The sequence below is a fragment of the Pogoniulus pusillus genome, chromosome 37, assembly GCF_015220805.1.
Source record: "Pogoniulus pusillus isolate bPogPus1 chromosome 37, bPogPus1.pri, whole genome shotgun sequence".
Taxonomy (NCBI): domain Eukaryota; kingdom Metazoa; phylum Chordata; class Aves; order Piciformes; family Lybiidae; genus Pogoniulus; species Pogoniulus pusillus.
The window spans coordinates 1,042,791-1,060,182 of NC_087300.1; the positions used below are offsets into that span (position 1 = coordinate 1,042,791).

The following is a 17,392-nucleotide window of genomic DNA, read 5'->3' on the forward strand; positions in this document are numbered from 1 at the left end:
CCGCAGCAGGCTCCAGGGAGAGCTGAGCGCAGCCTCCCAGTGTCTGAAGGAGGCTACAGGAGAGCTGCAGAGGGACTCTGTGCAGCGGTGCGCGGGGGCTGGGCTGGGGCACTGGGGGCGGTGAGGCTCCGGGACAGGCTGCCCAGAGAAGCTGGGGGGCTGCAGGCCAGGACGGGTTCAGGCTGGATAAGGCCTTGAGCAAGCTGCTCTGCTGGGAGGTGTCCCTGCCCATGGGGACCTTCCCGGTCCCTTCCCACCCAGCCCCTCTGTGGCTCCGTTCCCACCCCCCGCCCGCCCCGGAGAAGTGAAGCACTGCAGGAGCCGCGGGTGTGAGATGGCTTTAAGGAGTGCAGCTACAGCCGGGACCCTCCGGGCCCTCCCCGCCGAACCGGCACCGGACCGCGCGGAGCTGCTGCCCCCCGACCCTCGCTGGCAGACATCAGCCCTGGCCCCGCTCCGTGGGTTTCAGACCAGGGCGTCACAAAGCTCAGGAGGGGTGGGGGAAAGCAGCACCTCCTGCCCCCGCGGTCTCAAAGCCGCCCGAATAAAGCCGAGTGCACAGAGGGAGGCACTAAGCTTGGCGCCGTTAGTGAAGCCTCAGGCGATGGCTTCTGGCTGCAGCCCGCGGGCAGGGAACGCGTTAACAGGGAGGCAGGGGAGTCCCCTGCTCCTTGCGTTCCTCCTGCCGTCCTTCAGACTGACCCCGAGCTCACAGCAGCACTCTGATGGCTCCAGGCAGGGCCCACAGCTCAGCAGGGGCACACCGAGGTGCTCCCGGGGGTCCCCTGGCGCTGTCCCTGCCAGTTCTGCAGCTGCAGGCTCAAAGGAGCGATGCTGCCTCTTGCGAGTGCTGAGCTTGGCAGGCAGGAGGCAGAGCCGCTGCTGTGCCTGCTCCTCCAGGCCCTGGGCAGACAAAGGCAGTCCCTGCCTGCAAAAACGGGGGAGGAAAACCAACGGGAGGGACCCAGCACAACTGACAGTCGAGGTCTGAAGCCCCTGACCAAGGGAGGCTCAGGGAAGGTGCAGCAAAAATACCTCCCGTGGAGCTTTGTAGAAGCCAGAAGGGCAGGTCTGTGCCTCCCGAGGAGCCAGGGGAGGCAGGCACTCAGTCTGCTCTGCACTCCTGCTCAGGCCGTGTCCCAGGGGGACCAGACCAGAGTTCCCCTAAGGGACAAGGCTGCTGCTGTGACAGGAGCTGGATCTTGAACACTGCCCAGGGCCTTTGGCACCTTCTGCACTGTTGCCAGATGCCAGCCTGTCATTGCTGCAGGGCCCTTGGAGGGAGAGGGCAGTGCAGAGCTAATGCATAGTTACAAAGCCAACACTGAGAAACATCCCAGGGGGAGTTCATCTCGCCAGAGCAATGAATGGAGCTATGACTGCCTCAGCCCAGAGCTCTGTCTGGGCTCAGCCTCCAGCCACAGATACAGACAGAGGGGGTGGGGGAGGGTAGGGACAGGGTAATTGCCACCCCTGGGCTCCTCCAAGGTCCTGGAGCCCAGGAATGCAAATGCCCCTTCCAATGAAAAATAAAACCCCAAAGGCTTTCCCCCTGTTTGATTTGGTCCAAGGAAATTGTGCTTCAGAGCAGAAAAAGCATCAACAGGCAGGGCTGTGGGCAGCCACCTGCTGCAGATGCTTTGCCTCCTCACCTGTCTACAGGAACAGACTTCCAAACTCTCTTCATTTAACCTTTCCCTCTCCAAACTGTGCTCACTCTGTAGCCAGGCACTGGTAGCCAGGCTCAGGGTGGTTCCAGGTAAGGGACAACAGTGCTGTGTCCCAACGACTTCCTGGGAAAAGCTCTCCTCAGAGGTTCTTTAGTGGAACTGCTCAGTCCTCAACCAGTTAATGCCCTCAGGATTCCCAGAAGGAACCCTGATGGTTCAGTGTCATCTGGAAGCTCAAAGCAAACGAGGACAGAACACTTCAGCATCTTTGAGGAGAGCCTGGGAGAACAAAGCTCTTGGAGCTGGTGAGGAGGAAGCAGCTGGGGCTGGGGGCACTGCTCACTGCCCTGTCCCATAGCCTGGAGTGCAGCACTGGTGGAGCTAAGAGGGGCTCTGGGCCCTCACCTCCCAGGCCGAGTTAATCCACAGCTGCACCTTGGCCTCCCTTCCTCATCTCACTGGATCAGCCTCAGCACCTCCCTCAGATGCAAAGAACCTGAGCAAGTGAGACCACTCTGTCCTCCAGGGTGCTGGGAGGCCACTCCAGAGCTCGAGCCTCCAGCCCCAACCTCCTGTGCTCCCATCTACACCTTACCAGCTACAGCCCCATCAAGCACTGGCTGCCAGCACTGCCAGTAGCTGCTGGTACCCAAGCCACCAGGGCAGCTTACAGCTCAGGGCTGCACTGGTGGGAGCTGTGGAGGACACCAGAGACCAGGAGGGAGCTTGCCAGCTAGGCTGGATCCTGCACCAGAGCCCAGAGGGCACAGGCAGAGTTCATGAGTGTTGGGTTGCTGTTCTCCAACACAGCCCAGTCCTGGAGATCAGGGCCTCTGGGTGAGCCCTGGCCTGGCTGCTGCACTACTTGCACCACAGGGCTGAGCAGCAGCTGCCAAACAGCAGGTGGGTGGCAAACCATGGCCTGTGCCCCTGAACGTTCACAGATTCAAGTCCTTTCACTCCTGAGGTCAGCAGGGGCAGAGGATGTAAACTGGCAGCACTTGGAACCTGGCCTCACACCAGCACCCAGAGCCAGGCCCCAGTCCTGGGACTGTCTGCATCTGGCACGAAGATGAGGAAGAACTGCTCTGGTCTCTGAAGTCTTTGGCCATTTCTGTGGGGCACTCAGGTGCCTTTGTTCTTAGCTCTGCAGGTATGGTTTTGCTCTTTGCAGTCCTTCCTTCAGGAACTGGAGGTAAGTTGCAGTCGAAGGGTCCTCAAAATTGGTCGAGAAACTAAAGATGTTACTTTCAACATCTTCAGGCTTCATGGAAGTTATATCCAGGAAGTAGTTGGCATTGATGTGGTGAACCTGGGAGAGAAAACAGGTAAGACATTAAAGTCCAGACCAGCTCCCAGCCCACTGCCCTGGCCTCCTGCCAGCACACAGGGGACAAGCCTGGGAAAGAACCTCCAATGCTTTGCAAATGCTAATTCAGCAGCCAGGGCTCAGGGCTGTGTCTCACAGCCAGAGAGAGATGTGTGAGAGGCAGGGGCCTGGGGGATGTTCCTTGCACTGAGTGCTGAGATCTCTCTAGGGTTAAGAGGAAGATGAAGGTGACCTGGGAAAACTCAGTCAGGTGCAGACCTTGGCTGTGGAGGGAGGGAGAAGGGGAGGTGGCAGCACTGGCTGCTGGGGTGCTGCTCTGAGCCCAGCTGAGCTGCAAAAGCAGCACTGAGCTTCAAATACCAATGGGGGTGGGCATGGGGGACATGTGAGCACCGGGGACATGTGGGCATCAACCATGGGGCTGAGCTGGAGCCACCCAGAAGCCCACAGCCTCATCTGGAGGGGAGCCACTGCAGGGCCAGCAGGGAGACCCTGCACGTGGTGGCAGCTCAGCCCTGGCAGGATGCTGGGCACACAGCAACTGCTGCCATCCTTCACACCAAGGCAGGGGGGCTGCTGGGGAGCAGAGCTGAGCTGGAGCCTGGGGATGTGCTCATGGCTGATCTGCTGTGATAAACCTGGGATTCAGGAGGAAGATAAACGTGCCAGGAGGTGCTGATAAGGAGCATGAGCACAAAGGGTGCAGGCAGCAGGCTGCAATGGCTTCCCAAAGGTCACTGACTCCAGCTAGGGACAATGAGGAATCCCAGGCAGGTGTTTGGTGCAAGTCAGACTGCTCCCCCTCACTGCTGCTGTTCTGCCCCCCAATAAGATGACAGTTGCTTGATTTCTCTGTAGAGCTGCTGACTGCCACAGCACCCCTGGGAGCACAGCACCGTGAGGGACTGTGGCCCCACAAAGTCTGGAGGAGGCAGGGAATGGCTGGGGGAGCAGACACTGGCTTCAGGGTCTGTGAAGGACCCTGCAGAGAGCAGGTTCTGAGGGGCAGAGCCCAGCCCAGCTGAAGCTGCTGAACGCACCACAGTGCCGTTGGGCAGGCAGATGATCATCTCCACGGGGAAGTTGTACTTCTCCAGGTGCAGGGCAGCCAGCTTGCTGTGCAACTCATTCTCTCTGTTGCTCTGCAAGAAGACCCCAAAGAAACATTCCTGCACGCTCTGAAGCTAGCAGAACACCACTGAGCACAGGAGGCAGACCACGAAGTATGGTAGTAACTGGCTTCATTCTCATCACCTGCTTTACTGTTCCCTTCCACTCAGTCTCCTCACATTTCATCTCCAGGTTTTCTTCCCAAGCAATAAAACCACCCCACAGCACTTCCCAGACACAACCCATGCCTGATCCCAGCTTTTCCCAGAGTCTCCTGCTCTGTGAAGGGCCCCAGCTGGCAGCATGGGCCCAGAGACAAGCTCCTAAACTGGCAGACTCAGGGTCCAGCCAGCATTTGGCTGCTCCCTGGTTTGCAGAGGAGTCAGTTTGTTGATGGCACAAATGGCCTTAGGCAGAGCCCTCACAGGGAAGCATTTGGTTTAGCTTTTAGCACTGGCACCATGACAGAGCACAGGAGGTCACTGCCATTTCTCAGCCTGCCTCCACCTGGCATTTGCTTGCCCCCTGCAACCGCTAAGGCAGAGCTCAGAACCTGAATTCCCCCCTGGCCCAGGTGGGAGCTCCCTGCTCCTGCTGGCACCCCTGTGCCAAGCACCCTCTGCGTTCCCCAGCCCCAGATGTGGCCGTGGCACTCACCTGCAGCTCCTCCAGCTCCTTCACCAGGGACCAGCTGCTCACGAAGCTCTGGTTCAGCAGGGCGAGGATGGGCGAACTTTCCAGGACAGTCTCCCGGAGAGTTCGCCCCGAGCCTGGCAGAGGAGGAGGCAGAACCTTGGCTGTGTTTCCTCAGTGACTGTTGCCATGTTTGATGCCACCACAATGCCACTGCTCTGGCTGCTGTGGCAGCTGGCTTGGGCTCCCCCCAGCCTGACCCACCGTTGGTGTTCTCCTCGCTGGCAGCTTCCTACAGCTTATGGCTTCGGGTGGGTGCTGAAGGACTCACCCCAGCAGAACCCAGCCCCTTGCAAGGCCACAGAAGCACCAAGAGGCCAGAGAGGCTGATGTGGGCCTTTGGGAAAGGATCAGACCCTGCAGATCCACCCTGAATGCCTTTAGATGCTTGTGCTGAGCAGAGTCCATCCATGCTGGGGAGCTTTTAAGGGCAGAGAGGACTAAGACCACCTCATCCCTGGGAGTGTTCCAGGCCAGCCTGGATGAGGCTTGCAGCAACCTGAGCTAGTGGGAGGTGTCCCTGCCCATGGCAGGGAGGTTGGAACTGGATGAGTTCTAAGGTTCCTTTCAACCCAACCCATTCTATGATTCACCCTGCAGATGCTGCCTCTATTCAAGCAGAATGAAAGGGAAGAGAAAGGGGAAAACCAGACCCATGCCTCTCCCTCAGCAAAGGCACCTGAGTTACCCAGAGCTTGTCTCACAGGGCTCTGATCCTGCTCCTCAGAGCTGAGGCCCCAAGCTCTGATCAGCAGTTTCCTACTTTCTGCTGTTTTCTGTTCAGCATCTTCAGGGCCAGAACAAGCAACACAACCTTCACTGCTGGCTTGTGACCAGCACCCTGACCTCTCAGGGCCTGAACAAGGCTCCTCACTCCTCCAGCCATGCTGGGACTGTCCTCACCTCAGCAAGACTGATCATCCAGGGCACCCCACAGCAGGATCGAGTGCACCAGCTTCTTCTCTGCTTTTGCTCTCTCAAAAGCTTGTGTGAAGGGCAGGTAGGAGACCTGGGGACAGAGAGCTGGCTTGAGAAACACACAGCAGCCCTTCCTGAGCACCAGCAGGAGGACCTGCCACATCCCACAGACAGAGAGTTCAATCTGTGGTAGATCCTGCAGATTAAAGCAGATGACAACTGTGGTGCAATCCCCAAGGACAGCTTCATCTCCTGGTGAGATTGCAGCAAGCCCCTGACAGCAGGAGGGCTGTCAGCAGCACCTGCAGAGCCCCATCCGCACCCACTGCAGAGCATCTGCCTGCAAACACACTTCAGCCAGCCTGGGACACCTGCCCTGGAGGTATTTATTGCCAAACCTCGCTGAAACAGCTTCAGAACTGCCTGAGAGGAAGCCTGCACAGAGATTGCTCCAATCACTCAAACGAAGGGAACTTGTATTAACATCCTGGCAGCTCCCAGGGACATTTGTAAGCTCAGCCAACAGGGAGGCAGCCACAGAGAGACAGTGACAGGCAGCAGCCGTCTGCTCCGCAGGCTCCTGGTGTGTTGTAGCGTTTGGGTCACCCAGGGCCATAAATCTGCGTCTCCCTGCGGGGTGCAGGGGCAGAAGGCAACTGTGTGCTTGCTGCTGATAAGGAAGACTTGGTCCAAAGGCAGCTGAAAGCTGCAGAGCAAGGCCAGAGGAAAGCCTCTGCAGGCAGCACTGTTACCTGTCCCGCTCCGACCTCACCTTGGCCACTGCTGGCCAGAGGGGAGGGTGAGCCTGCACCTACAGCACAAGCATGGCACTGGTGGCACCCAGGCTTTGCTCTTGCCTGTGACCCAAAAGGCCTTTCAGAGGTGCTGCACTCTCTCATCTGCAGCCTGGCAGCCCAGTGAGCTACACATGCAGTGCCTGGGAGGCACAGGCTGAGCTGCAGACCCTGGCACTGCTCTGAGTGCTGAGCAGGTTGTAGCCTCTAGGTTCTGCTCCAGGTGCTTGGATGTGTCAGTGGAGGTGACCTGCCCCTGTGCCAAGGAAGAGCCCAGCCCCTTCCTCACCTTCTTAAATGGATACATGGCCACCTCCAGCCTCCGGGCTGCCTCTTCCCAGGGGATTTGCTGCTGCCAGGCTATCTCTTCGAACACAAACTGGATGGGCTCTCCCGAGGGGTCCCTGCTGTCAATCACATTTCCGTTCTCATCGTGGATCACAGAGGGGATGGAAGGTCCTGTTGATTCCAGCTCCATCTGCAGGAGAATTTAAATTTAGGCTTGAGGTGAGGAGAAAGTTCTTCACTGAGAGAGTCATTGGACACTGGAATGGGCTGCCCGGGGAGGTGGTGGAGTCGCCGTCCCTGAAGCTGGTCAAGGCAGGACTGGATGTGGCACTTGGTGCCATAGTCTAGCCTTGTGCTCTGTGGTGAAGTGTTGGACTTGATGATCTATGAGGTCTCTTCCAACCTTGGTGATACTGTGAGAAGAGGCTGAGTTGGACACTGCGGACAGCACAGAATGATAGGGGCTGAAAGGGACCTCAAGAGATCATCCAGTCCAGGCCCCCTGCCAGAGCAGGACCACCTATACCAATTCTTCTTCCTCCTCCCATTCCTCTGGGTTTTTTTGCCATGATCAAGATGCACAAGGAGGCTGTGGCAGCTCCTCATGAAGACACAGCTTCACCTATGGGCTCCTGGAGCTGACCTTCCCCAGCTGCAGACAGGTTTTGTTGGGCCATAGCAGGAAAGCAACTTCACTTCCCTCAGCCATTGTCGGGCTGAGCTTGCTCCATGCTCCCACCTTCCCACTGGAGATTTCTGGCTGTGGGACCACTGGGTCCTGCTGGACTCGTTGGAAGCTCCTGCCACAGCAGAGCCCTGACACAGCCCACGGTTAGCCACGAGAGGGTGCAGCTGCTCAGGAGCCTCCTGGTACTTGAGCGCTCTGCCACGTCTGAAACCTTCTCGGAAGTCTCCTCCCGACTTGGAGCCATTAAAAAGAATCCCGGATCTAGCTTAGGAGACAGTGAGGCTGTTCAGCTCAGGTGGTCCAAATCCTGACTTGTGCTTCCTGTCCCAAGAGCTGGGATCACCAAAAATTAGAGTGCTAAAGTCAGACACACCCTAGCTTGTACCCCGCTGGGCTCACAGCCTGGCTTCAGCTCATGGAAACAAGTCAGAGGGCTCCAGGAGCTGAGGAGTCAACCCACGGTGAGGAACAAGCCACAGTGCCACAACGAGTGGCAAAGGGCAGCCAGGCTGCTGCAGAGGCCACAACAGATCAGCAGATGGTACTGCACTGGAGCATCCCAGAGGAAGCTCTGCAGCCTGGGGCCAGCTGCGGTGACACAGCCTAGGGCCAGAGCAGCTGAGGGCCCTGCTGGGATCTGTGTGCACAGAGCCGTGGCAGGAGCACAGACCTGAGGCAGGTAACCGATGTCCACTTCCATGTTGCTGCTCTCACTGGCCCCATACAGCCACTCCATGTCAACGTTCAGAGACCTGCAGGGAGAACCAACTCTGCTCAGGGCCACCCCAGCCTGCAGCTGGGCATGGAAACCCAGACCCAGCACGACATCCACTGTCCCTCTTGCAGGGGCAGCACTGGAGCCCAGAGCCTCTGGCTCCTTGGAGACCACTGTGCTCCCTGCACAAGGCCAGGGCACAGGCACCCACCCAGCACCCTGCACTCTCAGAGCAGGGAGGAGAGGTGCCTCTGCTCCCCCCCTCCCTGCACTGAACTCCCACATCCTGATCCTGCTGAACTTTTCAAAGTGTTTTTTTGGAAGCAAGAGGCTTTTCTAAGGAGCTGCTGGCAGAGCTGTGAGTGTCTGCTTGCTGTAACAAATGTGCTGACAGAGGCACAGGGATTAAGCCACCAGGGGAATGTCAGAATAGAATTTTCACTCCAGCCATCATGGGCAAAGAGATTTGAAGCTTCTCTCCTCTGCAAGGCTCCCAGCTGCTTGCCAGAGAGCAGGAAAGAGATGGTGAGAAGCTGTGCACACAAAACCTTAATCTGTGAGACACCAGGCACAAAGTATGTTGAAGCAAGAGCAGCAGGCTGTGCTGAGCTGCCGTGCCCTGAGCCAGGCACTGGCATTGCCAGGGGCTGCTCTCCACACCCTGTCTCTCCCCATCCTTCAGCTACCAAATGACAGCTACTGGTGAGTGAATCAGACCCTGAAATGAGTCTGGGATGTTCACTGAGCAGGGAGGATTCATTTGCCAGTTTTGCAGACCACTGCAGAGCTCAATTCTCTCAGATTTTCCAGGGACTTGGCTGCAAAGCAGGAGCTCATCCATCACAGACACCCCAGCAGCCTTCTGCAGCTTGCAACAGGTCTCTGGCAACTGCAGGAGTCCCTGCCACAGCCAGGGCCTGCTGGCACAGGGCAAGGAGAGCAGTGCTTGTGGCAGTTCTGCTGACAGGCTGCTGCCTGTCTCCAGGACAGTATCAGGACAGCTTCAATTCCCCATCCCTGTTTGTCTTCCTTGCCTGCAGTGGTTTGGCACAGCACAGCTGAGGCTTGGCCATGCAGCTGCAGCAGGTGACAGCTGCAGCCAGGTTGTGCAAGGACCATGAGCCTCAGCCCCATGCTCTGCCTTGCTTCTGCCCTGTCCCCTCTCTGCTCTTTGTGCTTCCCTGCCCCTTCTGAGCCAGCTGATCCCCAGACCTGTGGATCAACACAGCTGTCCCTGCAAACTGCAACAGAACTAGCCTGGGGAGCAACTGTCTCCAGAGAAGGGAGGGCAGGGTGACCCTGATGACTGCTGGCAGGGAAGGATGCATGGGGACAGCAGATAAGCAAACAGCAGAAGCAGCCTGCCCAAAGCTCAGGCTGTAGGATCTGCCCACCCTGCAGACCAGGATGCCCACATACAGCAAGGGACAGAGCTGTCACCACACTCTTCTCTTCATAACAGAGCCCACCAGGCTCCCCCCCACACAGCCTCACTGCTGCACAGGACAGGATCCCAGCGGCCCTGAGCTCCACTGGGATTCATTTACAACAACCCCGGGCCCTGCAGCTCAGCACCCAGGCAGAGGCAGGCAGGGCTGTACCTGCTGTTGGGAACAAAGAGCTTAAAGTCGCGGACGTGGGAGGAGTCCTTGGCGAGGACAATGTGCCCTGTGAACTGGCCTGGGGAGAACCAGAAGGGGAAGTCTGGTGGCTCGTTCAGCTGGAACTCAGCGTGGATCCTGCAAGGAGAAAGGAGCCATTAGCTGCAGTGCCAGCAGGAGAGAGTGGATCATGTGCTGCAGATGACAGCAGGGAGAAGTTATCTCAGGCACCAGAAATTAGAAAGCTCAGCTGGGGCAGAGGTCCAGTCCAAAAAGCCCTTCACAAAGCACGGTGAAGAGAGTAAAAGACTGGGTCAGAATCATCTCCAGTATCCATGGCTTTTGGAACTGGGCAGCAAGTGTCCATCCAGGGAGGATGAATTGCATTAGCAATTCCTGAACACTGGAATAGCCTCCCCCCAGCTTGGCCAGGCAAGCAGAAGCTGTGTGTAACATCCCCAGCAGAACAAGAGAACACTTCCCCACTGGCCACCTCCTAACTCATTTCCTGCTCATCAGCCAGGGATAGTTCCAAAGGAAGAGCGATGGAGAAGGCTCCTCTCCTGCAGCTGGGCAACAGCCCCTGCCTCACCAGGCCCTCAGTGACACTGGCATTATGGCTGCCCTCTCTGGCTGCCAACAAAGTGTCCCACAGGGAGGATCTGGCTGTGAACCATCCTCTTCCTCTAAGTGCTCCACCTCCCTCCAGATCAGGGCACAGCTGATCTTGCTTGGGAACAGGACTGTACATGCCATGACCCCCCCCAGAGGCCTTCTCCACTCCCAAGTGCCCCCAGGGCCTCACCTGAAGGCTATGGTGTAGTAGAAGGTGCTGATGGCTTGGATGCAGGCCACAGCTCCCTGGGGAGCAAAGCGGCTCTTGACGAAGGGGCGTGGGTGGAACATGCTCAGGAGCTTGTGGATGATGACCTAGGAAAGAGTGGTGAGCAAAAATGACAGCAGCTCCTCCACCTCGGGGCAGCTGCAGCTCCAGCAACCCCCCCCACACAGCTGGAAGGCAAAAGGCTTAAACCTCAGCTCAGAGACCTGCCTCATCACAAACCAGGGACCTGCAGCAAGAGGCTGCTCTCCAGAGCAAAGCCTCCTGCCATGATTTTTGGGCTGCTCCCACTGCTTGCAAGTTTCCACCAGCCCAGCTGGCTGAATACCTGAGCACAGTAACCCCACCTAGGAGGCTGCCTCCATCAGCACTGATCAGATCCCCTCTGGGCTGCTCTTCTCCAGGCTCTGAGCCCCAGGGCTCTCAGCCTTCACTTCTCACCGAGCATCTTTGGAGCCTCCACTGGACTCTCTCCAGCTCTCTCCTCTTGAGCTGAGGAGCCCAGAACTGAATGCTGTACTCTGGATGTGGCTTCCTAGGACCCCAGCCACTCCAATGGAGCAAGCTGCAGCTATGCACTCAGCCACATCTGGCCCTGACAGACCCCCACAGCTCCTGCCTGCTCCCAGTTTTACCTCCAGTTTAGGAGGTGGTGCTCCTGGCTGTGCCCTGCAGCCTTCTGGCTCACTTAGGAGCCCAGGGAGACATAATGCAACAGCATTGTCCCCTCCAGGGGCTCCTTCAACTCGGCTGGCTGCAAGGCAGAGCATTCACACAGCTACCTCTCAGGCACACAGAGATTCAGTTTCATCTCTCACCTCTTTGCCCTTGGGAGGAGGGGGATAAAATCTGTTGTTGGGCAGGTAGCCAGTGAAGATGTTCAGCTCACTGGGAATGATCCACCACGGATCCCCCAGATCCACTTTATTCTTTGGAGGAAGAAAGGCTTTAAACTGCCTGGCAAGCAGCACACTCATAGGGACTGCTGGGGCTGTCCAGTTCCTCAGCCCAGAGAGAGCAACGTGAGAAATCTGTGAACAGAAGACACCATCAGAGCCTAGATTGGGCTGCCCAAAGCTGCAGCAGAGCTGGGGACGGAGCAGGCTCTGGAGAGGAAAGAAACAGATGAGGTCTGAAATCCTTCCTACACCACCAAACAGCTCTGCCAGCTTCCAGCGATGGAACAGAGGGTGGGAGGGGTGGGAGAGAGTGGAAGAGAGCACACAGCAGCACTGCCCTTGGACTTGGCTCCACGAGAGCCACCTCTGATGACTGCTCCTTGCTTCCCGGGCAGGGAGAGTTAACTGGGGCACAGCACTGCTGAGTGCACTGAAAACGCTGAAACGCTGCCCAAGGCAGGGAGCTTGCTCTCAAAGCGAATTCCAGGGGCTCAACAGGACCACCTCCCCCTCCCAGCACAGCAGCACTTGTGCCAGCTGCTGGTGCCAGCCTGCAGCACTTGTTTGCAGCAGGATTTCTGGCCACGTCCTGCAGGATACCTACCCCCAGGAACCCATCTTTGCTCTTCGTCATCGTTTCCATCACCAGCGGCTGGAATTTAGCCACCACAGACAGGGTCTCCCCGCTGGGATCAGGAGTCTCCTCCTCTTCAAAGTCGGAGTTGGGAGCAACCCCTAGACAAAGGGGCAGGAATTTCAGCAGCTGTTTCCCCTCCCTCCCTTTTTAAGCGAAGGTGAAGTGGTGACACATCTGCCCCGGCAAACCCAGGAGCCTTGGGAGTCTCCCAGCTGTCCCTACCACCTCACACCCACCCCAGAGGCCAGCTCTGGCTGCATGAACTAGAGTGCAGTCCTCCTTTGAAGGAACAACTCTCTTAACCTCCACAGCTCAGCTGAGGACTCTCATTTCTCCCAGGAGAGATCAGGCCACACACTTCAGCCAATTTAATGCAGCCCAAGCAAAACCTGTCTGTATTTTGGCAGCACTTTAAGCTCTTCTGTACATTACCATCACACTTTGCCTGCTGGCACCGCCAGGAGACATTGGCCACACGCTGCTGGCCTCCAGACATCATCTCTCACAGCTGCAGTCTGAGGGGCTGGGAGGGTATGAATGAAGCCCTGCCACTCACTAATAGTTTTGGCCCAGCCTGGGCTGAGCTGTATTCGTTGCATTCACCCATCCCAAATCCCCTTTAAGCCCTAGACAAAGTAAATTATGTACTCTGCTAGGCCAGCAATGGCATCTTCCACCTTATCCAAACTCTTTGTGAAAGCCATGTCTAGTGCTTAAGCCTTTTCAAAACCACATAGAGCTCCAAAGCCTCTCTTCATGTAAATAAGACCCAAAATAGCACCCTGGAAAAAAACAATGAAGGCATGAACCAAAGTGGTGAGTGCTTTACCTTTGGCTTTTGGTCTGCAAGGCACAGAATTGGAGAAGAGAGCTCTGAGATCATTATAGACTGGCTCAGGGTGGAAGGAAGCTCAGAGCTCCTCTGCCCCAACCTCCCCACCATGCCCAGGGACACCTCTCAACCAGACTCAGCTGCCCAAGGCCTCATCCAATCTGGCCTTCAACAGCCCCAGGCAGGAGGCAGCCACAGCCTCCCTGGGCAGCCTGTGCCAGACTCTCACCACCCTCCTACTGCAGAACATCTTCCTCAGCTCCAGGCTGCACACCCCCAGCTCCCTCAGCAGAGCTGCTCCAGCCCTTGGCTCCTCTGGCCTCACTCCAGCAGCTCTGTGTCTTTCTTATGCTGGGGACACCAGATGTGGAGGCAGTATTTGAGGTGGGGTCTCACCAGAGCAGAGCCATCAAGTCCAACCACTCATCTGAGCTCACAATCCCACTACTACCTCTATGCCACCACCACCACTAAGCACATTCCTCAGCATCAAATCCACCACTAAACCACATCCTGCAGCACCACATCCACACAGCTTATCAATACTCCACCACCTCCTTGCCCAGGCTGCTTCAGTGCTTGTGAAGCACTTTTCCCCAACATCCCACCTGAAGTCAGACAGAAACCCACCTGTCAGCTTCTCAGCTATGGGCTTGAACTCCTCTGGGCTGAGGTAGAGATCATTGTTTGTGTCCAGAGAAGAGAAGAGGAAGAGTCCCTCGCTTCCCAGAGACTTCATTGCCAGCTCCTAGTTTGGGAAGAAGAGGTGAGTGAGATTTCATTCCATGCCCCTGCAGCCCCTCTCATGCTGAGTGCTGCTCTGCCTGCTCTGCAGCACACACACACAGCCACCAGAGCCAGAGCTGGACGCCCCTTGGCAGCATCCTGTGCTGTTTACAGCGGGGATGGGTGTCCAGGAACTGCTGGCATGAGCACATCCAACTACAGCTGCCTGAGTCATTCCAACTGAATCATTCACTCAGAGTCTGGCCTCAAAAGTCTTTTGTCAGAAAAAAGCTCCAACTGTTTTTCCAGGCAGTCTCTGAACCTGTGGACGTGCAGAGAACCTGGAGAGCCTCACTCGTGCCAGTGCCTGGTGCCACAGAGGCAGGTGAGTGCCTGCCCAAACAAACACAAACCACAGAGGCAATCGACCGAGCCCCTGCGGCTGCAGGAAGCAGCTTTGCCCTCACCCGTGCTCTGCTCAGGCTCCTCTCCAAGCCTCCACCCTCAAGGCTGGATGGAGCATTTCAGCCCCTGGCTCCCTGCTGGTTTGGCCATGCACTGGGCAACCACAGAGCATGCACAGGCCCCCCTGTGCCTCAGTGTCACAGAATGGTGGGGGCTGGAAGGGACCTCTGCAGATCATCCAGTCCAAGCCTCCTGCAGGAGCAGGTTCACCCACAGTCAATCACAGAGAACACATCTGGGTGGGTCTGGAATGCCTCCAGGGGTGGTGACTGCACCACCTCCCTGGGCAGCCTGCTCCAGGGCTCTGACACCCTCAGACTGAAGGGTTTTTGACTGAGGTTTATGCGGAACCTCCTGGGTCCAGTTTGTGCTTCTCCATCTGCAGAGCCCACACTGAGATGACCCAGTGGAAAACACCAACACCTCCCTTGGCATCCCCAGGAAGCCTCTAGATGCTTCTACTCATTTCCACTCAGCACTGAAGGGACAACTTGCAGGCAGAACAGCAGCTCCACAGTGATGTGAGAGAGCAGGAGACACACAGCAAGTCAGATAAGCCACAGGGCTGGCAGGCAGCCTGCAGCACAGCCTCTGTGACCCAGCACTTGGGGTGGCTTCCTCTGCCACCCCTGTAACAGCCTGCAGCCTAAGCTAAGCACTCTGCATCCTGCTGTTGGAGCCTGTTTGTTCTCCTCGCCTGCAGCACCAGCGCCATCCCCTCAGCTCCTCAACCACTTCATTTGCCATCTGTTGCCTGCCAGCCTGGAGCAACACTAATGCAGCCTGCGAGGCTTGGCTCCTGCCAGCTGCAGCAACAAAAGCACTTCAGAGCCTTCCAGGGCAGTTTCAGGAGTGAGACAGGCAGAAATAACCCCCCCAGAATACCAACCAGAGGCCTGGATGTGGAGATGGCCGAGGAAAGACAAGGAAGGGAACATGCAGGAGCTAAAAGAAGGGATTAAGGAATCCCAGAACGCCAGGGTGGGACCCCAAGGATCATCTGCTCCAACCTTTCTAGGTGATGGAGTTGAAACGAGCTGGCCCAGCACCCTGGCAAGCTGAGCCTTCAAACTGACTCACGCAGGGGACTCCACTGCTGCCCTTGGGAGACAATTCCAATGTCCAGCTGCTCTCTGGGGACACTTCCTGCCTGCTCCTGCCTGCTCTGCCTCCCCCAGAGCTGCTGGAACAGCCTCCTCTGCAGACAGCCCTGGCACAGCACCTCAGCCCTGCACAGCCCCGAGGACAGAGACTGCTCCTTTTGGACACATCCATCCCCACACTCCCAGCCCAGCAGCAAATCCACACAGCCTCGCCCACAGGGACCCCACCCTGCTGGAGAGGAGACCCCAGGACAGAGGAGCAAAGGCTCCTCCAGAGCATCCACAGCAGCTCTGCTGCCCCCGGTCGAAGGGGATGACAGAAATGATGTCTGAAATGGGAGAGGGATGTCAGGGCTTGGCCTTCTGCTCTCTGACAACACCTTGAAGAAAGCTCTCCAGGGTTTGTGGTTGGGTTTGGTTTATTTCCTAAGCTGGGATTGAAAGAAATAAAGAAGTTTCCCTGCTTGTGCCAGAGGAGCTGGAGCTGTGCCAGCCAGAGCAGCAGAGCTGTGCCTTGCACCCAGTCTTCTGCTCCCACCTGCTTGTGGCTTGGAGCCACAGAAACGGTTCCAGAGCAGCAGACAAGACACAAGCTGAGATACAGGAGAAATCAAACCCTCAGCCCAGCAGCAGCCACCTCGACCCTGATGAGCACTGGCATGTGGTGGCCTCCTCAGCCTGGCAATGGGCACCTAAGTTCTGATGGCCACTGGTCTGTGGTGGACCCCTTGCCTAGCAGCAGCCACCTCAGCCTCTATGGGCACCTCAGTCCTGATGGGCACCGGTCTGTGGTGGTCCCCTCAGCCTGGCAATGGCCACCTCAGTCCTGATGGGCACTGGTCTGTGGTGGTCCCCTCAGCCTGGCAATGGCCACCTCAGTCCTGATGGGCTCTGGTCTGTGGTGGTCCCCTCAGCCTGGCAATGGCCACCTCAGTCCTGATGGGCACTGGTCTGTGGTGGTCCCCTCAGCCTGGCAATGGCCACCTCAGTCCTGATGGGCACTGGTCTGTGGTGGACTCCTCAGCCCAGCAGCAGCCACCTCAGTCTCTGTGGCCACCTCAACCCTGATGGGCACTGGTCTGTAACAGTCCCCTCAGCCTGGCAACAACCACATCAGCCCTGACGGACACCAGTCGGTGGTGGTCCCCTCAGGCCAGCAGCAGGGACCTCAGCTCTGCAGCCACCTCAACCCTGGCAGGCACTGATCTGCAGTGGTCCCCTCAGCCTGGCAATGGCCACCTCAACCCTGCTGGCCGCCGGTGCCCAGCGATCCCCCTCAGCCTGGCAATGGCCACCTCAACCCTGCTGGCCACCAGTGCCCAGCGATCCCCCTCAGCCTGGCAATGACCACCTCAGTCCTGCTGGCCGCCAGTGCCCAGCGATCCCCCTCAGCCTGGCAATGACCACCTCAGTCCTGCTGGCCACCAGTGCCCAGCGATGCCCCTCAGCCGGGCAATGGCCACCTCAACCCTGCTGGCCACCAGTGCCCAGCGATCCCCCTCAGCCTGGCAATGGCCACCTCAGTCCTGCTGGCCGCCGGTGCCCAGCGATGCCCCTCAGCCGGGCAATGGCCACCTTCGGCCTCAGCAGCCATCCCCTCACGCCTACCGACGCCTACCTCAGCCCTGCCGCCCACCCCTGTCTGGCGCTCCCTTGCATCCCCCGATCGGCCGCCTCAGCGCCCACCTCCCCACTGCCCACCCTGCCTGGCACCCCCTCCTCATGCCCCCTCACCCTTCCGCCGGCAGCCATCCCCCGCGGCCGCTCCCCGCCCGCCACTTCCCAGCCCCTCACCACCAACCTCCCTTTCTCCCTCCCTCCCTTCCCCCCCACCCCGGTTCCTCCCCGCTCCGGCCCCCGCCGTTACGCTTTCCAGTCGCCGTTCCGTTACCTGCTGCCGGGCGGTTTCAGCGTCCCGGTAATATTTAACGGCGACTAAAGCCGCTAAAGCGGCTACGGCCAAAGCCAGACGCGGAGGGGCCGCGTTGGGCCCTGCCATTGCTTTGTCGCTTCAGCGCCGGAGCCGCGGAGCCGCCATGGCCGCGCCGGGCAAGGGGGAGGCGTTAGGCGGGGAGAGATCGG

General features: G+C 58.1%; 1 protein-coding gene across 1 annotated transcript; it reads right to left on the reverse strand.

Annotated features, from left to right (window-relative positions):
* Nucleotides 1-328: 328 nt before the first annotated feature.
* Nucleotides 329-17,392, reverse strand: SELENON (selenoprotein N). The gene is made up of 12 exons (XM_064172717.1): nucleotides 17,202-17,392; nucleotides 13,647-13,764; nucleotides 12,152-12,282; nucleotides 11,467-11,679; nucleotides 10,613-10,737; nucleotides 9,808-9,945; nucleotides 8,162-8,243; nucleotides 6,805-6,993; nucleotides 5,707-5,812; nucleotides 4,768-4,880; nucleotides 4,041-4,142; nucleotides 329-2,982 (listed from the first exon to the last, which is right to left on the reverse strand). The coding sequence occupies exons 1-12, from the start codon at nucleotides 17,307-17,309 to the stop codon at nucleotides 2,812-2,814; spliced, it is 1,596 nt and encodes a 531-aa protein (XP_064028787.1). The 5' UTR covers nucleotides 17,310-17,392; the 3' UTR covers nucleotides 329-2,811.